A 27,590-nucleotide genomic window follows, 5' to 3' on the forward strand; every position below is an offset into this window, starting at 1 on the left:
TTATCTCCACGTCTCATGTATATTTATTTAACATTAATATACAACCATCTGTGATGTCATCATACATCTATACGTGGGAGCACGACACTATATTAAGGTTTCTCTGCGACGAAAACTGGTTGGAAAGATACAGTATAAAACTTGGACTCACGGAAAACGGACTCATCTGTTGTACTGCGCATGACTAAGCGCATGCACAGAGTTATGAGCAGGGACACGCAAATTGGGAGTTCAAATAGGAAAAACAGACCAGGTTACGCGCAAACCAAATGTCAAATAACACTGGTTGTCCACATCTTGCAAATCTGGAAACTCGTATACTTCCTCACAGATAACATCGTGACCATAACTTCAGAAATAAGCCCAACTTTACATCGAGTCTGCCATGCAAGGGAGTAACATCACGGGCAGGAAACTAAATGGGGTTTCAACGATATATATTTCTTGCCAAGGTCGGCGCATTCTGTTAGCGTTTTTCGAAATTACACGCATCCAGTTACGAAACACTGATTAACTCAAGAAATCGGCAATTTTTTTTTGGGGGGGGGTTGTTTTACGAGGTCAGTCCCCTGTGTTAAGCCCCAACGCAATCTCCTCTCATTGAGTGTTTGTGCTAAATAAACACGGTTTTCAGAGAAAAGTGACTAAAAAAAAGAAATCAGTACAAGACTTGTTATGACAAGTTCAATTAAGATATTAACATTATTTGCACATTTTTAAAGGATATCCATATATCTATTTCGCTCGAGTCAATGACCTGACCGGACAATTCTCCACAAAAATACACTCCACAAAAATACACTATAAGTTTAAAATGCAAAAAATAACATACTTGTTTGCATTTGTTTTCTTAAACCCGGTGCAACGTTGACTGGCCGGTACCATTGTGCATATACAGTTCTCACCGAGAGTTGGGGAAAATATATTATTTTAACATGTTCTCCGGCAAAATTATGATACAAGTTATGAACAAGCGTGTAGGCCTATGCCTGTTATGTCTAGTTCATTTGGCAATACCACAGACTATTCTTTAAAATTTGCTTCCCTCAGATTGGTCAAGACCTAGCGAAGGGCGAATCACAGGATACAGGATCGATATAATCCGCTAGACCGACGACAAATAAGCGATCGTCACTTTAAGTGGTGTCCACACACCATATCAAGTACGAAATGATTTGACAACACATCAACAACAGGTTCAAGGCTTGGTCAACGGACTAGCATAAAGTGGGCGTACATCCCTTTTCAACCTCGGCTTCCAGCCATAGCTCTTTGTGGACCTCGGGTTTATTGATTTCTGTTCGGTAAATGTGCTCGTTTTATACGACAGTATACATCGAATTTGATAGCCCTGGGCCCCTTCTCTTCAGCTGTCAAACTGTCTCTGGGACAAGAGAAGATCTGTATGGAAACTCAAGCCGGTTTAAAGCCGAGTGTTGAAAAGGGAGATCCTAAGTAGCTTTGTGTTCTCTTAGCTCCAAAGAGTGAATTCCCCCGACACTCTATTCGAGTGGACGCCACTCCCTCTGACTGAAACTGGGGACAAGACGATGGGAAGTGAAACTTATTTTCCAATTAATAAGGGTTCGCTCTAACATGGATTGGGGTGATTCCTTTTCAACCCAATTCAATTTGAATCTGTGGTGATTTTCGTTCTAAATCGTCGGGCCCCCTAGTTCCACTCTTTGGAAGCGAAAGACGTTACTGCTCGACTGACGTGAACAGCCCGGAATAATCGAGCACTCAAATCTTACCATAGAGGAAGGACACAGTTATTTTGTATTCTTCATGCTTGGTGTACATGTGCACGAATACTTCGGCCCACACAAACTTACATACCAGCGGCACAGCAAGCGGGGGGAGGGCGTGGCCGGTAGCCAGATTATTGCTTAAAAATTCCGAGCTTGAGAACTGTAGAAGGGAGGAGACAAGGGGGAGGGAAAACAAAGAGGAAAATTAAATCGGCGCGGAAACAATCCAATCACTGCTGTTCATGATGATGCATGACGGGAAGGGGGCGTGGCCGACGGGCAGTAAAGGGAGAGGGAACTGGGAGAAAGGGGTCGCTGTCATCGTCAGATTTGACCTCTTTCTTATTTGGTTTGTATATTGGCATTCGCATGCATTTTCGTTTTAATATCCAGCTCTGGGGTTGTCTTTTTGGGGAGCAATCCAAGACATGCTACAAACAACACTGGAGCCCCGCCCCTCTTTCTTAATATCCAGATTCATTTCTACTTCAATTAAGAAGCCGTCATTGAACATTGTGGCTGAGTTCGGGCGGCTTGTTCCCGTATGTTCACGAACAGCTCGATTTGTTGTTCGTGGGTCGGCGGCTCGAACGCCGAGAACGAACAACCGGTTATTACAAGCAACATGCAACATGGAGGCGTCCATGTACGTTATACGAGAGTTAAGGTTTGGATGGGCTGAATTCTTTTCTATATAAACAGGAATATTCATTTCTGTGCTTCGGAAAATAATTAATATTAATTTTGCAAAACTTCCCATTGTCTACATGGTCTATGGCTTTGGAAGCCATCTCTCTACTTTTTGCAGCTGTTCAAAAATCAAACCTCACGAGTTTTTCCGTGTGTTCCTGTAAAACCCTGACGAGGAGGTGGTGTGTGATCCTGTTCCCAGAACAGTGTTCTTGAGTCGTGTTCCCACCGTTCGAGCGCGAGAACAAGAAACCCGTGTCAAAAACAGGCCGCCCGAACTCGACCTATGCGTCCCCCTGAGCATTACCTACCCCAATGATTAAGGCAAACAAGGGGGCGCCACACACACAGTCCAGACATGAGCCATAGCCCGTGTCCGTGAATTACTTGGCTACGATTGGAGATGACAAATGAATATACGGAAGCCGCTTGCTCGTGTCTTCCTTCATTTCTCATATACTCACACGTTATATTCAAGCCGAAGCCAAGTAATTTGGACGCAACACTCAGAGCTCCGACGGCTTACAGTCACACCCAAACTTTTGTACAAAGAATGGCTCACAATGCAACAGTGGTGGGAACACAAGGATGTGTATTTCCTGGCAAATTGCTCAAGCTTCACTTGGTGGCTCAAGACAAAGCACAAATCTGTAATTAACAGTCTTTACTCAGACACCAGTCGCGTATGTATAGATAACCAAAACGCCAGGTCGTCAGGATGTTATGGAAGCCAGACCTCTTTAAATTTGGGGCCGTCCATAAAATGAGTACAATTGGGTTTTGTACACCATGTGCACCTTGCTTGCGCATGGGGGGGGGGCGCAAAACTTGACGAAAGGCTATAATCGTTGCTCAGGACGATATTTATCAAAGGGCTATATAGGGAAGCGAAGTTCGACGTTTTAACAGGGGAAGCTTCTGGGTTCCTCTCTCTCTCGAGACTGGCAATAAAACCGTATTTTACAGGAAAGTACATTGTATTTCCCCAGACAGTTGTAAAAAGAAAAAAGTGCGTTCGTGTAGGGGCGTGCGTCGTCACATTTTGCATATCCATCCGTAGCAGGTCCAAAAACAACGCTGTCAATCCCCAGTTAGGTCTCATCCCTACAATGGCCACCCCCAAATGCGCATGTAAGGGGGGGGGGTTCGGAACCACAGCTTGTGCCGCGCATACGGAGAACAGGTGCGTAAAACGTCGACATTCTGAGTGACGTACTTCACAGACGGCCCCTTTGTGGGCATAGAAAGATCTCGGCCGACATTCAAGCTCTTAGAACAGTGAGATGCACAGGTCTATGAAACCACAAATAATATTTTAAACTTGTGTGCTGAAGTGAAACAGTGATCTGCCCGTTGGAAAGACTTGTAGCAACATACTCAATGTAAAAGAACTCCAGGAAAGAGCTCAAAATGAATTTCTCAATCCGTCCTTCCGATACTTCACCTAATCTTTTGTTTAATCTACAGAAAATCGAAAACCACGGTTTGTTGAGTTAGTTGAACTGCTTCCCATACACGAGATTCTGATAGACAAATACGTACACACAAATAAGTTGAAGTTACATGTACACGTACTTACACAGTGGATTCATCAAACATAGAAATTTAAGGCAACATACACAAGTCACACGTCGTAGCAACACTTGCACAAAGACACATTCAAGTGGGGAAAAGGCATGCGCATGCAAAAACTTATTGCTTGAAAACACAGCACCATGCATGCAATGATTAAAGCAACTGAACTCCATGAAGCGGGCAAACAAAATATCAAAATAAACAAATCATATCCATTTATCACAAATGAAGAATGCATATTCATTACATCGGCCAACGGCTGGAATACTATCTTACGCATCACTTCATATTTACAAAAAATGCTGCAGAGCAGCACTTTCAAAGGTAGTCACGCCAGCTTAAAATGGAAGAATCTAAATGATTAGATTGTCGATTTGATACAACTACCTGCAGTCTGAGGTGAATAAAGCTTAAGTCTAACGAGTGGTGGCGTTGCCAAACTTTACAACCTAATAAGTGGTGGCGCTATTGAACAGAGCCACTACCTCCTATTTCAACTTTTGACAACTTTGTAATCAGAAGTGATTAATGTCGAAGAAATGAATAAAGATTACAAAGTATCGTTTAACAGTTGTGTACACACTGCTTACTGTTTAAATGTCTTCATTACTAACCTGAAATTCCTAACATCCTTTATTTAGAATAATGTGCCTACATAAATGTCATTAAAAACTCCACCTAACTCAATTTGGCATACAAGTTATTTTTTATCATTGAATACAAAATTATATTTTTTTGTAACTGATTTATTTGATTTACATAACCATAAATTCTGATTCCACTCAATTATAGATGAAATGACGAAACTCAAGATGCGATAACAATTAATTTGAAAGGAAGACGTTTCAGCAAACACAAAGCTTCAAAAACTGACATTTCATTAAATTAATATATAAAATCTAATTCTTTAACTTGATTAGCGCATCATAAAATATTTTGTATCTAATGGTAAGTGTATAACAGACAGCAGCACACGATTTGTTGCACACAATTCTGTATAACAAATAGAATTAAAATTTGTGTACACATTATCCAGTATGCTTTGAGTGAACGAAAATCGACTGTCTCTGTCTGGCAAGTTGGCTAATCTTGAAATATACAGTTGATATGTACAGGATCGTCAGGTGTTTTTTAAAAGTGCACCATTCCCTAGGAGAGGAACAGTAACAGATCTCCTGGTAGACAATAACGATGAATTCCAGTAGCATCTGAGGCTTGAAAAGTTCAAATATTAAGAACTCAGAAAAGTGGCGAATTTTGATAAATGGAAAAAAAATGAGTCTTCAATCAGAAAACCAACCTGTAAACAGCTTAAAGACTCGCAAAAGGGACCACTGTTATACTGGTGGCAATACAAAAATCTCTGGAACATCAGGGGGTTTAAAATCATGAGTATTTCGGTTCTGAATCTTGCAAATGACAAGACAGTCAAAAAGAAAATGCCTCCGTTGTGCGTATCTGCTGTCATCCAGCATCTCCAAAACGAGACCAAATCCACGGGGTCCTACACAAAGACGGGAGAGGGTGCCCCCTTGGACTTGCTAGTGACATGGAGGTCAGAGCTCTCGGCGCTTTGAGCTGGCCTGGTGGCACGAATCTTCAAGACTGCAAACCAAGCAAGGTATTAGTACACAGAGTGACAACATCCGTTTCAAGGAAACTTGACAGGTGGATAGCTCACACAAGAGCGCGCGAGGAGCCAGTTCCTGGCAGTAGTATCACTGACAATCATAACAGAATTTATTACTAACGGGATTCAAATTGTCTTCATATTCAGGAATAGAGTACCGAAGAGTGACGTCACTGTGAACAAGAAAGTGCAGTGCAAACGAATGGAGTACGCGCGCATGTTGGTTCACGCGCTGGTTCTCGTGCTAATGCCTTTTACACACTAATTGTGCGTGTGACGTATTCACTTCCGTACTCTATGGTGCAATCACAACTTTGACATTTGACCCAGCATCACAACGTGACCCATAAATAGTTTCCTGTGGTACAGCCTTTGCAATATGATCCTGCATGGCTGCAACTGAATAGAACAATTGCACCTGTTAAGTCACGTGACTTGTATTGCAGAGTGGGTATTCAATATCACCAAACATGCAAAGTGTTTCATAAGTATCATTCAACAAATATGAAGCCGATGGTAGGTACCGTACTCAGACTACTGATGTGCTGGGTACTCTACCTTCACTTGGCTGTATTAGTTGTAACAACACTCAAAACACACGTTGCGATGGGGTTGATATCCACTACAGGTCGCGTGATTTAGAGGGCGCAATGGGTCTATTGTTCGTAAGCGTGACTGCATGCCTTAATTATGCAATGCTTCAACACACACGGCAACACACTTTCCAACTTGTCAACACACTTTTCAACACGCAGTATTGTCATCAGACCATAATCCACGTCACTTCATGGAATAATCTCACAAACACTTGTGCCCTCTTCAAAAACATGTACCTACATGTAGTTCCAAGAAACTGCATGGCCGGGGAGACTGCCTGGCAGAAAGAAATGAACGTGCTGATCCAAAATCAGGCAAGCTGAAGTTGCAAGCGAAATAATTTACATACATGTACATGTAGCGTTTTGGCTGGCAATCTCCATCCGTTGCCATAGGAACCCGAAAACCAAACTCTTATCTCTGTCCTCCCCCCCCCCAAAAAAAAGAGAGCCAAAGAAATGATTGGCCAGACATCATTTTTCACAGGTGACGCAGCGTGCACAGGTAGTCAACCTCTTCCGACAGTGAACATTTTGTACACCTGTGAAAATGACTGGAAAAAATGGATGATTCCTACGCAGAACATGTAGAAAATGATAAGCAGCTTAGCATAACTGCTCTTAAGCCTGTGAAAAGGACACCTTCATGTCCACAGTTTAGCGATTTGTTCGAAGCTAATAGTCTAATTCAGTATTTTAAATATCTCTCTTTCTCAAGCATCCAAACCACAGCAAGTATGTGAACCTGTACCTGGGTATGATCTTTCCATATGTGTGCAATCGCTTGATTTTTGCATCAATCGGTGGATCTTATGGCACGGTTTGTTGCTAGTTCCACCATCAGCCAATTGCCATTTCCTTCTCATTCACAATTGTGGCAGATTGTTTCCAAAAAAGGAATTAAGCTTGGAGATTTCAAGGAGAATCAACCAATCAGGCAGAGTGATCGGGTTGATTGTGCAGATTGACCAATCATGCCTTACATGCACACACTTAAAAAAGTGAGAAAAGAAACTGGAATATTTTACACATGTGCATGTAGTTAAGAATTAAATACACCTGAAACTCTGCTTTACCTTTCAACCTAATGATAAAGAGTACATACATTGAAGTCCACTACATATCAAATGAATAACCGTTACATGTAACCTCTGTTTCCCCTGGTTGAAAGAATAGCTGGGAACCAAACAATTTCACAAACAATTCAAAAAGAGAAAAACTTAAATTGGTTATGCCAAAGTGGGATGAACTAAAAACAGAAAATAACTGCGGCGTACAAAGCTTAAAAAGAACAGCGGGAGACGAACAAATTAAAACAGGTTGAGAAGGCACTGCCACGGAGGGTACTAGTTTTCAAGGCACAATAGCAAAGAAAATTTTTTTTTTAATATAAATTTCTAAACTTGTAGGTTGTAACTGTGCAAATTGTTTGGGGGGGGCACTCCGATTGAATCATGCCACACTATTTTGCTCTCTGTGGATCAAACTAGTACATGTATAAGAAACTCACCATCAGCTATCCGACATTAAGGAGAATGATGGAAAGAGCATAGAGAGGGGTGAAAAATCAACATCTATGAAAACTGCTTGAAAAAAATGACATTACTTTTTTTAATGCTACATGAGTGATTTGTAAAGAGTGAATGATGTATTTCGTCAGACTTTTTCCCACCACGTACATGTAGAAAAGTCCATGTGCCATGTCCCCTTCGGCCTGTAAAATAAACGGATGTTTTTGGGACAGCGGAACTGAACTAAACATGGGCGGGCTACGGTAATGGCACTCAACTGTCCTCTGGAAGGAATATATCACAGTTCAGATCCATTTTATATTCACAGGCAGCTTCTTTCTTAACACACCCCCGGAGGTTTGTGCATCTTGACCTACAAATGATGCTTCAAAGTCGCCAGAGAGGTCCGACTCATACATGTGTTTGACATTAAAAGTGTAGGATATGAGTAAACATGGGAACTACCGGCATATGAAGTGGGTTTCTTTCACTCTTTAAAAAACCTGATTCTGACAACCTCTCGGCTAGGGGTGGCATTTCCACTGGCCTCTCGCATTGACATGTACATGTACTTAAGGAAGAAGATGATGGCTGAAACACCGACAGAAAATACAAAGCCACTTGCCATATTTGGAGGTAAGCAGAGTGGCCGTTTTGTTTTGTCAGTTCAATACATCTATAGAGGAACAAGCTTGAACTAATTTCCCTACAGCACAGCTTTGATACTTTGTTATCTGATTTTCCTAAAACAGCCAGCAATCAAAATCCATAAAAAAATTTTCATTAGTCAAGAAATAATAAAAAGAAATTATGAAAACAAAAAGAATTTTAAAATATTTGTGCAAACATCAAAGTCAGCAATTAATTAGTCACTTTCTTCTCTCCCAAACAGAGAAACAAAAAAAATTTTGTCGCTATGTTTTGTCAAACACAACCAGTCACGTTTTTAATTCACATGCACTCCAACCACACTCACATGCAGACTAACACAAAGCAAATAACATCCATGCATGCCAGACTGGACACTTGTGTGCCAGACACTCCATAGAGGGCGCCACTGAGAACAATCCACTCAGACTGCAGCGGCATCAGAACACTGCGAGTAAATTTCCAATTTTTGAGCAGGGCGCTGGGATGGCAGAATACCAACAAAGCGACGCTTAAAAGTGAAAGCTAAGAGCATAAAAAGTGAGTTGAATCAATTGTGAGCAGGTTCCATTAAGGAACAATGGGCCATCTTCGATCAGCTTCGATTAGTAAAACCACTGGTTGATTTTTCCTGGTACCCAGCATATAATCTATGCACAGGTCACCAAGCACAAATGTCCAGAGACTGAAAAAATGGGCACTGACCAACATTGGGCCTAGCCTGCAGGTGGATACTTTTCTGACGAACCTTACATCTGTGCTCTAGTATACAACTAGAACATAGTCTGAGGGTTGACATTTGACATTTTGCTCCCCAAGGGACTGGAAGTTGATGAACTTGCTCCTGAGGCAGAGCCGAAGGAATGAGGTTTTCCAAGTCCAATAAATGTACATGTATCTAGGCGAGCTAGCAAATCATATAGCAAGAATCCACAGCAAATAAACCGTCTTATATTCGTTTTACCATACCTCAGGAATATTCAGTTGCCATTAAAATTTCAGTGGAAAGGGAAAGTTGGGCTTCGTTTGTTCATGTGCGGTATGCATATAGCGTTGCAAGGGCTACGCTCGTGCACGTACATGTACACTTAACCCATGTAACGGTTGATAGTTTGGTTCTGGCACATATTTGACTTGCGCGAAGATTCTTGAAGGTGTGCTTGGTAAACAGTAAAAATAGTGACTTGCACGTGATAGTGAACGGACCAATGAGAGTTTGGCTCTTGGTCATGAATATGTAAGAGATATGGTAATATCAAACTTCTAACATCTCACACTACGGTCAGTGGTCATCATCACTGCAACTTGAACTCCTGGCTCCCTTCTTACGTTTTGATATGTGGGACTATTGGTAACCAGCAATGTAACTATCTCTGGTGGACAAGTCAAGCAACTGTTGACTAGCTTGCATTTGAGTTAATAGGCCAATGTACTGATGACCTCATACTCTGCGCCCATGAGTGCTTTATTATGGGAGCCAGATGGGGGCGCACCATGGGAGAGAATCCAGGAAGGCAAAGCTTAATGTCATCATTCCACGAGCCCTACTGAACTATGGCACAGTTTGTGAATAACGTTGCCCTGTTCTAGGACGACAGCAACCATAAAAAGTGCACCCTCTATTGGCATCAAGCACACAAACACATTCAACAAAACTGTCTCTGTTGGTCTTCTTACCATATCCGAGGCCTTGCAAGAAGAGGCGGAAGGATTCGCACAATTTGGCCGGCTGCTCCTCAAGGATCATGCCCCCGCAGTCTGACATTTTGATCCATGTGGAGTTCTCAGGGTCCAGTCTGGCATTCATCTCAACCTAAACAAAGGAGGGAGGGTATGGATTAAGAGGAAAGGGAACTTACCTGGACCCTCCGAAACCTTCCACAGTCGATAAACCAATGGCACATTCTTTATGCTTACGCTTTTAGGGGGAACCAATCCCTGCATAAAGTACTGGAAGAGCTGGACTGTGCCTTGCCAAATCCCACACAATGCCTTCTAATAGATTTTGAAGGATCTGGTAGGTTGAATATTAACCACTTGCCTCCGGGTTTCCGGAACTGGGCACCTTGGGTTTGTACGCATAGCCAGGGGAACCAAAATTGGACAAAGGGCTGGGCCTTGTAACAACTTGGAACAAAGGCGAACCTGCTGGGATTTGCCATAATTTTTCAGTAGGCAGTAGTAGAGGTAATCCGTCGTTGCTTTGAAATGGTGTACCACTGCTTGTGGTATTCAGTGCCAGCGGATTATCAGTGGGGACAAAAGCGCTCCAGTGATGAGTGATAAAGTACCGCTGCACGCTAATCCAGCTGCATTTTAAAAGACGCCACTGGCATTCAGCAATGCACTGGGCCAATTTTGGGAACAAAGCAAATTACGCAACACCGCACAATCTGGGCTCTCTTCACTAGGTGACAGGCCTGGCTGAAATACTCAGGCGTCAATGGAGGTTGCCTGTCAGATTAGAGCAGCCACCAGCCACCAGACAGTCATTGGTAAGGGGGTAAACGTCTAGTGAAAGAAGTTATGAATCTGTGAACAATTTTGAGAGAGGAAAATCTTGAAAATCCCCTGGGAACTCATCCCGCACACGCAAATTCCACTTGGCAGGAAGTGGTTAATGCATCATCACTTGCTTTGGGCAAAAAATTTACATGTACTTTGACCTGACTGCAGAGGGTCCAAATGAAGACTGGTTAAAAATCACCACAAGCTGAAGGTATGGTTCCCCCTAACAAACATCACAGCCGTCTGGGTTTTTTTTTTTGTTCTCCTCTTTCAATGCAAGAAGCCCTTCAACCGAGGGGCACCACCTACTGTGTCATTGAGGTGAGGCGAGTTGCTCCCACCAATCAGCATGATAGCCCCCTTCAGTGTCCGCGTGGCCTTCTTCTTCACTGGATCCAACTCCCTCTTGATCTTCAGATCTGTCCGTCTGAAATGCCACAAGAATTTGGCAATGTTTTTGGTTAAGAGAAAAAAAAGAAACACGCACTCAAGTTTACAAGGAGCAGTGGAGCAGCCATGAAAGACCCTGGGGTGACTTGGGACAGCCGGTTCATTGGCCAAGAGAGGTCAGGTCAGGGTTGCAGAATGAGCAATATCTGGGCCACAATTCAGTGTACCATCTCTTCCCTCTTGTGACCCCAGTGGGGACCCACCCCAAGAGAAACTGCACTGCCAAGCACAAGCAAGCGAACAGGGAAGCTTCCTTTGTGATCTGAGATATTTTTCGCATCTAAAACACGAGAGAAACTCAACTTCGATCAATTCCATGGCCCTGCATAAAGACCAAGAAGAGTTGGCATTACCAAAATCGGGACCTATTTGACAACCTGTAAGGGAAATCTTCAATGAACATGCACTCGGTGGAAATGAGCCAGAAGTAGCCAGAAACTTCCGAGTTAAAAGCGACCTTTAAGTGTCAACGATGCAGTGATAGAGATCGACACATATCACCAAATATGGTCACAACTTTTTTCTCAATGGGCCAACTTGGCAAAGATTTTTTTGTAATCCTCACCCCAGGCATAAACCATAAGCCTGTAAACTCCGATTGGCTAGATCCCAATCACTGCCAAGTTAAAATTTTTGAAAGATCAGTCACCCCAAGGAGGCCATGTGGTCTCTATCAGACAGACATGTGCTGACTGGCGGCTGTTTGGGTTGTGACCTGGTATTACTTGTACTTCCGCAGCAGAACAGTAGAATTGGTTAGAGGGGACCTCAGGGATGCATTAGCTACCACAAAACAGTCATACAGGTTCAGGCATGACGGGAAACTGACCCGGTGATCAGAATCTCCAAGTGGAGAAAACGGTCTTTGTTTTGGGGCGTGGCTACCGCGAGGGTTAAAGAATCTTGCACTATGTGGATCATTAGTAACTCTCCATAACTGTCAACTCTTCCACCTAAATAATTTCCATTTTCATCAGGATAACAAACACTCAGTTTACTCTTTTTAATAAAACCAACATGTAAGTACTGAAAAAAAATGGCCTCACAACTGATTTCCACAGATCAGGTTGCATATTACGTAGGTGGCAGTTAATATTTCAAGAATAACATTATGCACAGGATCGGGTTACCTGATGTACGAGTCGATAAATAGAGACAGATTGTAAGGATTGACACTCTTTGCCAGGTTTTCCCGGAAGACTGTCACCAGGTCATGATTACTCTCCATTGTTTTCTGCCGAGAACAAAACAAGGTGAACAGTAGTCACACAAACACTGCACAGGAAATCTTGTTTGTCTTTGCACTGAGTGAGTGGAAATCAATGCTTTTTGCTTGGAAACTTTGAGAAAGTTTTTGTCAAACTAATTAATAATTAGACATGGCTATACATCTCTAAAAGTGAAATGAGTTGCTCTGTCAAAACAAAGCCAATCAGAAGTAGAGCATATAGTGATTACGATCAGTGAATTTGTAAAGAAATTGGTAGAATACTGAATACTGAGAATATTGATGCTTTGGGTCATGCCCATGCATAGATTCACTTCAGTTACCTTTCCAAAGTAGTGCCAGAGAAGATACTCTTGGCTGTAGGAAGTCATTCCCTTGCCGCGAAGATAAAATGAGGAAAGCTGTCCAGGCAAGCACAGAAAAGACCAAAAAAAAATGATCAACCACACTGACAATCCAATGTAGATCTGATGTATTCCTGAAACTGCTGGTAACAATTGCCTACGATTGGCTAGCCAGTAAACAAAGCCCTGCCACAGCAATCTCATTGGTCAGTTCAAATCCTTCTACCTTTTGTTGGCCCCATTCCCCCCATGTGGCTGGTTTGGAGGTGCAGTTGACGAGTACCAGTCCCTCAACCAACTGAGGATGTGCCAACTGAAATAAAAGCAAAAAAGAACGCAATGATGCAGCACTGTGAATACAAGTACATCAAGTGAATCACTAAAATACAAATTTGAGACCATTTTGGCAACCAACAAGACGAACAGGAAGTTTAGAATATAAAGGCTGAATAAATTATGCTTTCCGAGTCCATATGGGCTTGATCGAATAGGCCCCAGATGCAAAACAGACCACTGATTTCTTCAAGTGCCCTGGCCAGTGTGCGCATGTGTCCTTGATCAATATATTGATCACACAGATCAATGCCCAGAACTGAGACACTGCCTTCATTATTACACAGCATGTGGATGTTTTGCCGCACAAATTGGATGTACTTCTGAGCTTTCTTCTCTTACTTTTAGTGGGGGGAGGGTTCATCATTTAATCTGAAATCTTTATTCTCTGACAAACGCTCATAAGAACCAAGGATGAATCTGCCTTCTGCCCAAGTTCTTACCTCAAATCTCGCCAGAATGTTCGCTCCTGCTCCAACCCCGAAGCCAATGAACTTTTTTAACCTGTTTTGAAATGGAAAATTGTTATTGGTGAGAATCTATCAATTATCTAGGCTTTACAACTTGTTACCAAAAAAGTAAATACCTCCAGCATGTCAAGAATCCATTTTGCCAGTAAAAGTTGACATTTACCCAAACACCTGAGGTCTAGAATAAACCAGAGTCAGATTCTGGATGAGCCAGAAATGACCTAGTAAAATGTAATTCATTCACAAAATTATTCAAAAAATTGAAGAGAATTAGGGCCATAAGTCGACTGGAATCTACAAGAGAAAATTTAACTTCAAGTACAAAGTCAAACATTTCTGAAATAAACATTTTGCATTTTTCTTCAAGTAATTTGTGTTCCAAAAGTCCAGAGGTACCAACACTTTGCAATCCAACGGATGCTGCTCACTTTATGTTTCAGTCATGAGTGGGTCATGGTATGGATTCTGCATTAAGAGCAAATGATTGGTCCAGACAAGATGGGGTCACAGGAGATATTCATTTCTGCCCTTTCTCAGAGGGTATGATTTTTTTACAAATACACATACATATGGGCTACTACACAGGAAAAAAGATTTCCTCTGGGGGAGATTGTTCACAGTTCACCTTAAATTTAATGCTTCTGTTGTTTTTGTTGTTTTAGGTGCGTTCTAAATTATTTGATTTTTCTAAAGTTTCATTTTTTTAAAACTATTCCCAAGGCGCCTCCCAAAGTATTTGCAGAACTTTAGTATAGTCAATTGTTCTGTCAGTGGACATCAAAGAGATACTATAAGCAGAATTACATGTAGATTTACACTAGTGACTCTAAGCAAAAAGCGGCTGAAAATTCATCATAACCAGTATCAATCCAGTAACATTTTAGCAAGTAACCTCTTTTTTGGCTAAATAAATACTATAATTTGTGCTCAGCAAATTTGTAATCCAAGGCCGTGTCAGAATCACTTGGTCGTGACTTGAAATTGTGTACAATTTAATGGTTGTGGCTGCATGCACTTCCCCTAGATCTGTGCCTAATTTCAAGCCACAGCCAAGTGATTCATACATGGCTTAAGCTTTTCAATAATCGCCCAAGGTTGGAGAACTGTATCCTGAACTCACCCAAAGTGCTTCACCACCGACATCAGCATCTCGCCGAGTGTGTCCATATCTGGATACGGTTTGCTGTGAAATGTCACAGATGATTCATACATGTAAATCTTGTATAATGATTGAAGTATGCTTACATGTACATGTATTTCATCTGCTTGAAATGTTATACACTTACATGACTTACACAGATGTACCAATGTAGTACAGGGATATGCATGAGAAATTTGGAATTTGTTTTGGGGACATGTCCTGACATGCATGTGGGTAATTCCAGAAATTAGAGGTCCATTTTTTGTGCATCCTTGTAACATCTGACATATGATTTTTGTAAGTTCGAAACACATTTTCTAATTTCATGAGTGGTGAATTAAAATTACCTGCCAAATAAATAGTAATACATGTAAATGTAGCTTGAAATCAATTTTGGTGATATTTCCATGTCAAGTAACAAAGGTCAGATGTAACAGGGACACAAAAATGTCACACTTTTGGACCCCTAATTTGTGGAATTACCCATGAACAAATTGAATGCAATTTCATCCATGTACAGTTGCTACTTTTTGCATAGAAAGGAAAGCAAACAAGGAAGATTTATCACACACAAAAAGGCCGACAAAACAATTTTACAACATAAAATCAATGTACCGTAACCCTACCTCTAAACCTGCAGAAATACTTTGTATGAGGAAGACATCCTAAATAATCACTCAGCTTTCATTAAGAGTGATATGGCTAGTAATACATGTATAAATGCCTCCACAAGAGAGGAGTGCACAAGTGTCTCATTGGGTCTCTAACTCCAATCTTCCTGAACCCTTCAAATTCCAACCAGATCTCTGCAAACTATTCTCATGCACAATATGACATGTACATGTTCATGTATATTCTAAATACAGCATTGCCATCATTATTTTGAGCATTTCATGTTCTAACTTGCTGATTTTAACGCCAGTACATGTACATGTACAAAACACGATCCACTGACTAACACACATGTACAGTGTTAGATATTGACAGACAAAATGTATATTCCTCACACAACAGCCCATGGGACTTTGGATAATTGTAACGTAATGCAAGCTTGAACACCCTAACTTGGCCAATTGGCAGTATACAGTGGATGGAATTATAAATGAGGCATACATGTACATCGTCTGTTCTCGTATCGATTTCAAACGAAACCGATCCAAGTCGATGAGCACATCTTCCCCCCACCCCCCGGAGCTCGCCAACCTTTATGGCTCCTTGTGAATACCCTCGTCTCCCGTTTCCCCGCTTCCATTGTGCACTATTCGTGGGATGCCTGTCACCCAAGGCCTTGTCTGAGTATTCACGACCAAAAACGGGACAAAAGCCAGCATCCAGGAACTGGATATTTGCTACCCCTAGTCATTCCTGAGGGGGCATTATGACAATTCTCACGAGTGCAGTCCACTGCTCGAGCACGGCACAATCAGTTCCAGAGAAATCAAACAAAGCACTTTCAGTCCTTGTTTTTAAGGAAATGAGATTTTGTAACCTCCAGGGATATTTACAGCCAGACAGACTGAAAAACCGCTATTTGATAAAAAATGAAAAAAATTACATCCCGTTGGGTTTTTTACATGTACGAGTACTGTCCAATGAATGAAGTATTGGCAAGAATGCACATAGCCCCCCTAAATGGCTCAGCACATTAGCTTGCAGATCCATGCACGTCATGCTGCCTTCTCTCAGTGATTTAATTTTCAATCCTTCTGCTGACGGCCAAATAATACGTCGAAGACAGATTCAATAATGCCGGGGGGGGGTTCAGACATACGTGAACTCAGACTGTTTACATTTGTGTGAATTTGTAAAGTGAGCCTGACAGTGGAAACTTGTGCCGCACTCATAATGTTGAATGTTGCTCTTGATATTTTGCCTGCGACACAAATCGCATCTTATCGAATTATGTACATCATACATTGTACATGCACGTAGTGCCTAGCTCTTCACTTTCTTGTTGTTCTCTAGAATTCTCACTTTACATTTACAACCTGAGGATTACAAGTATGGATACTTCATAAAAACATGAAGTCAGGATAATGTGTGTTCAGCTCAGAGGGTAATTTACAATAATTCAAGAACACAAACATGACGAAAGGAGCACTTCACAATAGGGTGCACGTCCCCCAAAGATTTATCCACAAAAGGGTCTATTTCTGCCATGTCGGTTGACACTGATAACTACACATACACGTATGTACGACAAGCTCTGTTGGCTACAGCACCTTAAAGAAAGGAGATATCCAGTGAGTGAGATCGATAAGAATCAACCAAATGAGTTCACAAAAAAAACCTAATATTTTTTGAGGTAGTTGCAGAGGAAATCAATTAACTCGGATAGGCCAAAACATGCAAAATTGTGGAGTTGGGCTTTTTTTTTCTTAACGAGGTATTCAACTGTATGATGCACTCGCTGTTTATAATTCAAGGTAATAAAAGCAGATGAAGTAAGAAACTAAAAGGATCAGAGCAAGACAATGAGAGAGAGTGACCAAACAACAGGACCTACCCCTCTGGCAGCTGATGCGCCCCTTGTTCCTGGCCTGGCGCATTGACGTGATAGACGCAGCACTGCTTCAAGATGGGCGTCATGTCAGGGAAGTTGAAGAATCCTTGAAAGCATGTCACGTCTGAAACCAAACCCACAAAAACTTCACAAAACGGATTTCAGGGCAAAAATCTACCAAGTTCATTCCCAATAATGAATAGATTTTTGTTCATTCAATGTGCTGGATGCATTTGTCTTATAGACTTCTGCATGAGACACTTTCAGAAGGTACATACATGTACTAAAATTTAAACCTCGGAAAGCTCAGCCCCCCCGACAAGGGCACCGTATAGCAGGGCCCTACATGTATTTTTCAGAAGCCATTTGGGGCTAAAAGCAGGGTGAGAGCTCCTGTTAGAAGTTAGGACATCTTGATCTTACAGCACATGTACATGTACATGTATTTGGCAAAAATGTAACCAACACCCAAATCCGCTGTTTTGCAGCATATACAGTATTACATTGATATACGATATTGTATACATGTATAAAGTACATGTACATGAAATATCCATCTGATTTAGACATACATGTACGTACCCTTGTACAGGTATCTTTCAAATGACTTTGGGCTTTAACTTCAGGCAAAAATGCCGACTTTCAGAAAGTCACGATGAGACAAACACCTACAGGTACATGTACATGTATACACAGGTATTTTGTTCTACTCACGATTAAGCCCAATGTCGTGGTATGTGATAATAGCTGGCTTGGTCTTGTCACCCTGTACGGCAACCAGCATGATACCATTGTCGTCTGGAACGTAAACAAGCTGTTGATAGAAGACACAAATACCAGTATGTAACATTTCAGCAGTGTCCTCAACCCCTGCATCCTCAACCTTGACATGCCTGACTATGTAACAGTGAATAATTCACAAATTTTCTTGCAGTTGAAAATGCTAATTGAAATTAACATTTTCAACTTCAGGAAAATTGAAGTCCAAGACATGGAACTTGAAGGTGTTGAGCCACTAATTATTTTGCAAGGCATGTACATGTAAAAGTGTGTGAGTACACGTTAAGTAACCTTTTCCTGCCTTTATCATCTACAATATCCATCTTCCATAGCACATGCGTACGTACATGTGCACAGGTACATGTGACCGCACTGTCATATTTTGAGAGCACAAGCCAAGTTTGAAGCCACAATCACAAAATGAATCCATTACCTATTGCACGTGAAATATGATCTGTATACATATATGTCTCACAGAGCATTGCGAGAATGAACAAAATCAACGGTTCACTTCAAAAGGATACTCCACATACATATGTAACGTATGCACACATGTACATGTATTTCATACATGTACGACGGTGCAACGTGACCAATAATGCCCTCTCCTGTTCTCACAGAATACATGTAGCTTAAGTTTTAGCTATGTTTTTTAACAAAACACTTTTTATGCGGAACTGGAGCAATTTATTCGGCGACCACTGTAAACACAATATGGCAGCAGAGGCAACGGACAACTGTAAACTCTGCATGGCTTGAGTTGTTAAGTACTGTTCTCATGATGCCCACCTCATATGGGACTGTCTTCTCCCCATCCTCTTTAAGCAGAGGACTCTTGTTGGTGTCCTCAAAGCCGTCAAAGTTCCTGGCTTTGGCGTCGGTCACCTCTACCTTAAAGAGCTCCATGGCAGCTGGCACGGCTGGCTGGTCAGAGTCCAGCCTCTGGTAGGTGTCCTGGGGGACCTCGGCCTGGACATGGGTCAGGTTGACCTCCCCTTCCTCGGGCTCTGAGCCGGCCAGCTTGTGGTAGGACATCTTGTATTGGATGGAGGACGTGGCGCCTACTTTGTGTCGTGGACTGAAAGGGAAAAGACCAGTACAAGACGGTTACTGGACTGATTGCATACAGGTACATGTACATAATGAGTTAACATAGGGACATGAGAAAATCCAAAACCGTAAACTTAACAAATAATAAAAACATCCATCTTTTAGATCTTAGGGTACAACATCACAAGAAATGTACACATGAACCCATGTTCAACCACAACAGCATAAAACTGCTAGTATGCATTACGTAAAGGCAGTACTATGTACATGTACAGTGTACATGTGTACATGTATACCAATGCATGTGCTGTTCGGTTCCTTCACATACATGTAGACAAATTTTTGCAGTAATCACTACAGCTACCCAAATATTTGCGAATTAAATTTGAATAGAATCAGCAGCCGATTTCACAAAACGTGGTGTAACTCTGAAACATACATGTACCTTCTGCCACAAATTTATAACATACATGTAGCTGTGCAATATGCTTACATTCATTTTCATGAAAAGTTGCGTACGTGCACCACGTTTTAATAATATTAAAGTTCTCGGATGGGCAGATGGGGACAAAAACGGCTTTTACGATGGCTTTCTTTTCCAATATAACAGCAGTCATCAAACAGAATAGTTTTCCTCTATTCTTCGTCTGAACCGGACAAAAAGTTTTCTCACAGCCAAACAAGTTTATTATTACCTTTTGGAACAAAGTTGTCCGTTTCTCGTATAATCCTTTAAGTTCAGCAATGATGAGGCTTAACCGAACCTGACAACCTAGTCAAATCGTTCGTTTTTGCTTCATTTTGGCACAACTTACGTCACCTAAAATGACTGCGTAAGTTACGCCAAAGTTTGTTGCGTAAGTCAAGGACTTATGCAGTGTGTAAGTTTCATGAAATTGGTCTTAATTTGTTGCGCAATTTACGCAATAACATGTGGTGTTAGTGGAGTTACGCCATTGCGTAAAGTTTTGTGAAATCAGCTGCTGGTACACTGAGTTCTTTAAATTCACGTGAACATAAAAATTTCTCCATACTCCATACTACAAACACTGTTGCTATACCTCGTGATTCGGGGCAAGCTCTTGCTTAGTTACATAAGAGACGGATTGCAACAGTACACTGTTCTCAATGGATAAGAAAGGCACAAAGGAGCCAGTCCATTCCAGAGACGGTAGTCGCTATGCAAAAGCTTGCCCTGAATCACGAGGTACAGCAACGGTGTCTTTAGTCTGGGGAATTCAAATTGCTACATTTATGTGAAATCTCGTAACTCAGTGTACCAGATTTTATTCAAATTAAACTCGCAAATGTATCTCTAAATGTAAGCCTACATGTATTTATTTGTACATGTACTAGTATGCACATGTTCTTCCCACAATTTGTAGTACAAGTTCATGACATTCTGTAATTTTTCATTCAAATCCTCCCTAAATTAAAATCTATTGGTATTTGGTACAACATCATAGAAACTCCTATAAAAACTGTGCTGCAGGAAAACAAAGTGACTATTCAACATCTTGATCCATGCAAACAGAACACGCAATAAATATTCAACCATCTTGATCCATGCAACCATCAATGTACTCAACTGCATCCTGCACGCAATGTGTTTGTAGAATGGGAAGAGAACTACAAGTACATGTCACCGGCCACGCTTGCAGAAATCACAGACCATGCCAAACAATCCTCCTCATGATGATTGCAGAAGAGATTCCCCGCACGCACACAGCCCTAGACGGGGGCCGACACGACATCCGCAGTCCACTGACAAACTGTGCGTGTGCCCCACACCTTGCTCTGTACAGACACAGACAGAGCGTTTGATCTCTTCCCCAACTCTCCTGTCCCGCACTCAGGCCACAAATTTGTGTGATACGCTGCCCCGCAAGGCGTATACTAATCGGATGAAATGAGCACCCCGGACGTGTTAATTTAATCGGCACAACGGGGGAGGAAGAGCTGCACCCAGCACTGCAATCAAGGCTTCTAGCAATGTAAATGTCCTGCCTGCATAATACAAATACATGCCCACATAGATGCACAAAGTACTTACAATGTATATGTATGTACTCAGCTGAAGGGCAGTTGAAACGTATATATGTACAATGTACATGTACATACAGTAGAGGTTGTTTATTGCAGTGCAGTCAAATTAAAGGGGGGACACAACTTTTTTGTTCAAACTTAAACTCCCTTGACATTTTTTATTTAGGAACCTTCCATAATGCAAGGTGTGTGCACCAGTGGCACATTCCTTGTACTATTCGCTTCCACTGGGCATTTACATGTACATGTACATGTTGCCCATCCAGCATGTCCAGCAAATAGCTGGGTTCAAGCTTTCTCAATATTGCCCAATCTTCCTCTAAGTAGATTTTGAAGGATCTTGAAGGGTACTACCAGACAGAGTCAACAGCGTCCCTGAAAAGTGTGCTTTCTCCATCCAAATTGCCTGATTATTTGCCAAGTCCTTGTTTTACCATTGGAATGAGGGTTGCAGTTAAAAGCCTTCCAGATTATCATGCAAATGAACAATTGCAAAGCCGTGAGCAAAACAGTGATATCAAATTGCATACAATTCAGTGTACATTGTAATTACAGCCAGTCACAAGCGCAAAAAAGATGCCTGATTTTTTGTTTGCTTCTTTTTTACTTTTATTTTAAGACAGCAATCACATACACACAGTATAAGGTAGGTTCCATCATGAACAAACTGTTACAGAGAGCCATCACTAGCCACTCAAATGACTCCATCAAGCCGTTTTAAGGATGTGACTCGAGTTGAGTCGATGGATTAGTAGGGTCAGATTGAGACATGTGAGCTACAAAACTGAACATTAATACCTGTAATTTGATCGGAAAGTCCTTAACTGTAACACCGAACAACACCAGCAGGTGTCAGCAAATATTGACACTGTGCTCAGTGCTCAGTTTCAGGGTGAAGTGCACTAATTTGAGTGAAAATTTCTGCTGCGCTCATTAGCATAAAAAGTGCCCCCACGGTTTCTTTTGAAATGGGAGATTGTAAACAATGCAAACTTGCAAAAACTGGAGGGATAATGATTATAATAATAGCAAAGCACTTATCGGGTGTAAGGCACTCTTAATCTGTAAAATATTCAAAGGCGTTGGTCTAAGGTGGAAAACAAAAACTCAATTTGGTGTTCATGATGAAAAAGCTAGTGAGTCAAAAAAATGTTTTGAGATGCTGCTGAAAATGTTTGATGTCATGTTCTTGTCGCAAACGATCAGGGAGCGAGTTCTACAAGCAAGGTGCAATGCTGGAAAAAGCTCCATCTCCATAACTGGTCAGCCGCGTCCGGGGAATAACAAGGGTATTGCTTATTGACCTCAGACCTTAGGGATTGTGTAAATATGGGCCAGGATCAACTCCCTGGGTTTTGGGGCTCCCATTTGAGGGCAAATTGATAAAATTACGGATGGAAAAACGATCCTCAGTGTCCGGGATAAAACGATGCCAATCAAAAAATGGCTGTGAGTAGGCTTGGGAATTATCACTTTACAAGGGGTCAGTTTGTTTGGCGTATATAATTAAAAATGTAATTGGCTAGTCCACCAAACACTGGAAAGACTAGGGTAAAGACAATAATTTATGTTTTGTTTGAGAAAATTCAGTAATGTCAGCTTGCAAGTGAAGCTGTGTCTGAATCACTTGGCTGCAGCTTGAAATTGCACATGACTCAATGGGAACCAGCCACAGCCACTACCACAGACTTGTCATGCTTGTTTGTAATTGCTAGCCACAGCCAGTTAATTTGGACATGGCCTTATCAAGCCCTGAACTTTGTTTTTGCACTGTTTTCAATGGGGCTGGCCTTTTAGTTCACGGCATCCCTCAGCAAGCAGGAGCTGAAAACGAGATCATGGGTCCACTCAGTGCAGAGGAATTATGGAAGTTACCGGTAAATACATGTAAAAGGGAGGACATGCTCATTTACCAACTACTTTCACAGGAGGGCGCTACATGAAAAGAAGGGTTCTTTTGGCAAGCAGTATAACAAAATACCAAATATCAAAACCACATAACTTTGTGAACGTACATTGTAAAAAGTCAGGAAGTTCTTAAATTTTTTAATTTAATGTACTCAACTAAATTACTCTTCTCGTTCCAAGATAACTTTGCAACAAGTCAATTCACATCCACACATACATGTACTGGTACATGTACAGTACTGCAAATATTTTTATAAGAAGGAAACTTACATGTAGCACATCAAGCAATTGTACATGTACACGTTAATACTACCAAGAATGGCAAGACTATTGGTGGAGTGGTATAAGAAACATAGCCAAAATGGAGAAAATGTAGTGAAGCAGAGACAGGGACCGGTACATGTACATATACATACATGTAGTCATGTATAACCTACATGTGTTCCTTCCGCCATGCCTACATGTACAACTGTACCATGGAAGACTTCTGCATGCCAGATGCAGAAGTTAACTTGATCGCCGTGTGTGTGCACACTGTGCACGTCTGTTTGATTGCTTCATCAAACAATGGGTACTTCATTGTTAATTACGGTAAAGTGTCTTCAACAGAAGCATTTAATGTGAAAATTCCAACTGATTTACATGCACAGCGGTTTCCCTGAACTCAAGAAAAGACACATTTTTTCACAATACACAGGTACAAATGTAGCTGTGCACATTTTAAATACGGGTACCATTAATTAAGTTTTGAAGAAATAAGATGGAAATTTAAAGATTTTGATATCTTGGCTAAATCTCACAATAACAACATCGAGTACATTCTCACAAAATCTTGTTTGGCAGTCTGGCAGCCATGCATTCAGAATTTCAATCCAATTGCTTCCAGGAACCTTCACCCACATGTAGGACTAATGTGATTTGAAGCATTTATACCAGAATGTGAAGTACATGTACATGAACCTGTGTGCATTAAAGTACACAAGTAATCAGATGAAATGCAACCGGCAGAGATCCAAGGCTAGAAGATGGATAATTTTATTACACTAATTCTGTGCATATCTGGCTGTGTTTCATCATCGATGAATGTTTCCATAAGGTGTGCAGGTATACATGTAAATGGCTTCATGGAGTATCACTTCTGGATGCGCAATCAATGTATACTGCTGATTGGTACCGGTACCTACATGTATGTACGTGTTAACTTGATCACATACCGGTACAGCGTACATACATGTACATGTACATTGGTATGACACCGTAAAGGGGAGGGGGAAGGGAGTAATAAATAAGCAGTCTCCATGTACATGTACAATGCATTTTTATGGCCCTTCCAACAAGCATACAAATATGTCAAAACAAAATGTGGGACTACCTGTAGTTCATGACAAAACCATACAGTGTACTCACAGAGTGCTGTAGGTGGAAGTTTATTTTGAAAGGGGAAAGTGCCAGAACAGCTGAACCTACATGTATGTACATGTACATGTATCGTACGATTGATCTCACGGTTCCATCAATCAAGCCCAACCCTGGTGTGCTATCACATGCATAATCTGACCATGATGATAAGTGAAGTACATTGTACCCGTCTCATAATGTTGTTCATGTTGGGGCAGTGGATACTTGTGAACTGGTATACTGTTCAGGGATGCTGACAGGGATGCAATTTTGCCAGCATACCGTACCAAATGACGATCGTACTAATCACCGTCAACACATCATCCACACAAACAGCGCCACCATGAAGGAAGGATAAAGGCGATAAAGGAAGGACACAGAAGGAGTTTGAACTGCCCGGGCTGTAACATCTGGCCAATTACTGCTTTCTGGCATACCTGATACATGTATGTCCATAGCCAGAGTGCAGCGAATGCTTGCTACGCACCATCTGTTTCACAACCACGAAACCCCTCTGTACCCTATGATCGCTGCTGCGATTTGTCAATGGTAATCTGCATCCTTAAAACTTTGTGCACCGAGGTAAAGGAAATTGAATATTCATGCCTTTGTTGGTACTTGGTATGATCTCATGACAACATCAAATTTAATGCTTGTGCAGTTGCCTGCATTATGCTGTGTGCCCTAAATCTATATACGGCAGTCACTGCCCTCAATGAACTCTTTCTCCTGGAGTTACATGTATTTTGGGAATAAATACATGTAGCCCGGTTGTTTACAAGATTTTGTGTTTTGCTCGAATCATTTTTATTATGGCATTTGTACAAAGCAAATTTTATGATGTTTAACAATTGCATACATACATGTACATGTACTCCCAGTGATCAGGTGATGAACAGTTGATCACTTTGAAGTGCCTGAGTTGCAACTCCTGTGTCCTTCCTCTATGCACCAACACACCGTCAACAACTTACATAAATTCTCAACAAAAGCAGTTTCGAACCAAAATTACATTCTTGCATTTTATAAATAACAAAAGATTAGATGATTAAAAATTTCCAAATACATGTAAGTTCATGAAAATCACCTTTAAGAAAAGCTCTGAAATCAGCAGTTATGCTGCTTCCGGGTGGTGGCGGGAAAAATACCATAAAGACAAAGGGGTGATAAACCAACAGAGGGCGATCATTATATGTGCATGTAAGTCTACTGAAAGTAAAACCTTGCAATAAAACCAGTGGGTTAAAATAAAATTGAAACAACACAAGTTAAAAACATTTATGATCAATGATCCTGAGGGCACCATCCGTTACCAACTATCTGCAGCAAGGCGCCCTCTGTTGTCTATAGCATAATAATAAACCTTTTACGAGTTACTGTAAATCACAAACAAAATCTGGCACACTGAGTTCCATAAAGTCACACGAACATACATGCGTGTAATTTGAATTCTTCAAACTTTTAAGAATAAGACACTGTTGCTAAACTTGCAACAGTACATGTACATGTACACGAACATGTAAGTGCACAGTTACATGTACAGTAGTTCACCGTAGCCAGCTAATGAGAAAAAAATAAATCACAAGGGGTGTGGCCTCGATTGTCCAGAGCTACATGTATTTTGGGGTAAATTTCAGTCCTCCCCCCACAAAAAAACATACCCCTGATTAAAGTCCCATCTTTGCCCTCGGTAAAATGCTGTTGTTTTTTCCGACAAACATATTTTTGGTCATTTTGAGGCCACTGCATACCCTTTCCTAGAGAACACATTCCCACTACTCTGAGGACTATTTTCAGTATGTATAATGTGTTGTCCAATGAAACGTCCCGTCCATGTGACCTACATGTATGAAAAAAGAGACAAGCTGTAGTTGGTGAACATCATCAGCACGCCATTCAACCGTTAGGGTTTTTTCTTTCATTCGAGAGTGAAAAGACCCTCAATAGCAAGAGATGGGAGCCACGTTGTAATTAGTCAAGCTGCAACACTGCTGACAATGATGACCTTTCAACTGACATGACCATGTGAGCTATGCAGGCAGTCATGGACACGGGTGTGGATAAGGAAAATTCTCATAAATTTCACCATTTTAAATGGTATGATGTACATGTACATGTAAATGAACCCCCATCCCATTACAAAATTGTATCCCAGGAGACCTCATGAAATTGTAGGGGAAAAATCAGTGTGACTAACAGCATTCAAATTTCATAAAAACCAAAGTAGCACCATGTCAGATATGACTATTTACGTTACTATCTGTAAGGTTTGTATAAATGTTATGATTCTGAAAGTACATTTGTGCATACATTGCAAAAAAAATGTCATTTCCGGTATCTGGAAACAAATTTGCAGTTTCTTTTACTACACTTGGCATGCCTGACCTTTAGTCACAGGAGTCTCTAAATTATGAAAATTCACTTTTAAATCTTTAGACATGTTAGAGGGTATTTTGAAGTTGTTGACGCTTTGTTGACGCAACATGTACATGTATTTGTGCGTGTTGACGCTTGTTGACCATGCTGACCGTGACGCTAAAACAGCACGACCGGTACCGGAAATAGGCCCATATCATCATGATGTACAAGTACATGTACTGTAGGCCATGTAGTACTGTAGGCTAGTCTAAATAAATGATGATCATGTAACTTACTTTTTCTTCAAGTCTTCTGGCTTTCAAATTCTAGATATAAATGATAATAACACTGAAAAATAGTGCTGCCTTTAGTTTTATAGGAGAAGTGATGCCACCTTTAGTTGAAATTAATATGTCCTGCCAACGCTAAGGAAAAGTCGACGACGCAATAACCACCTGCTCATAGCTCCATGGTATGACCAGTGAAATATTTGGAATACCTGGTCATTGTACTGCAGTGCATCCCCGGCTTCTCTCCCGTTTGCATACGTTGTATTCTCAATCAAATGCTAGAGCCTGACTAAGGCCATGCCTCAAACGAACATTATTGTATACGGCTACAGCTCTTCGCCCTAGTGCAACAATGCGGAGAAAAGAAGTCGTAGCCTTATTT

The 27,590-nt window shown here is 41.2% G+C and overlaps 1 protein-coding gene across 5 annotated transcripts; it reads right to left on the reverse strand.

Annotated features, from left to right (window-relative positions):
* Positions 1-27,538, reverse strand: LOC110975634 (protein NDRG3-like). 5 transcript variants are annotated; one of them, XM_022228259.2, is made up of 12 exons: positions 27,418-27,538; positions 18,948-19,236; positions 18,093-18,192; positions 17,382-17,502; positions 14,855-14,917; positions 13,708-13,768; positions 13,158-13,244; positions 12,911-12,988; positions 12,490-12,593; positions 11,219-11,336; positions 10,079-10,214; positions 1-1,911 (listed from the first exon to the last, which is right to left on the reverse strand). In XM_022228259.2, the coding sequence occupies exons 1-12, from the start codon at positions 27,462-27,464 to the stop codon at positions 1,883-1,885; spliced, it is 1,233 nt and encodes a 410-aa protein (XP_022083951.2). In that variant the 5' UTR covers positions 27,465-27,538; the 3' UTR covers positions 1-1,882. The 5 variants fall into 5 exon arrangements, with proteins under 5 accessions (XP_022083951.2, XP_022083947.2, XP_086994341.1 ...); XM_022228255.2 differs by lacking the exon at positions 1-1,911 and adding an exon at positions 3,872-5,621 and having other exon boundaries at positions 27,418-27,537; XM_087138215.1 differs by lacking the exons at positions 1-1,911; positions 27,418-27,538 and adding exons at positions 3,872-5,621; positions 27,215-27,411.
* Between the last annotated feature and the right edge of the window lie 52 nt (positions 27,539-27,590).

This window comes from Acanthaster planci, linkage group LG06 (genome assembly GCF_054643075.1).
Source record: "Acanthaster planci isolate LZ-2023a linkage group LG06, COTS_SCS, whole genome shotgun sequence".
NCBI lineage: Eukaryota > Metazoa > Echinodermata > Asteroidea > Valvatida > Acanthasteridae > Acanthaster > Acanthaster planci.

Coding starts and splice junctions, on each gene's coding strand:
- LOC110975634 (XM_022228255.2), bottom strand. CDS start 27,464: ATGCAAACGGGAGAGAAGCCGGGGATGCACTGCAGTACAATGACCAG. Junction 13,245..13,707: donor ACATTCTGGCGAGATTTGAG/GTAAGAACTTGG, acceptor CTTTTATTTCAG/TTGGCACATCCTCAGTTGGT. Junction 10,215..11,218: donor CGCCTCACCTCAATGACACA/GTAGGTGGTGCC, acceptor TCCTTTGTTTAG/GTTGAGATGAATGCCAGACT.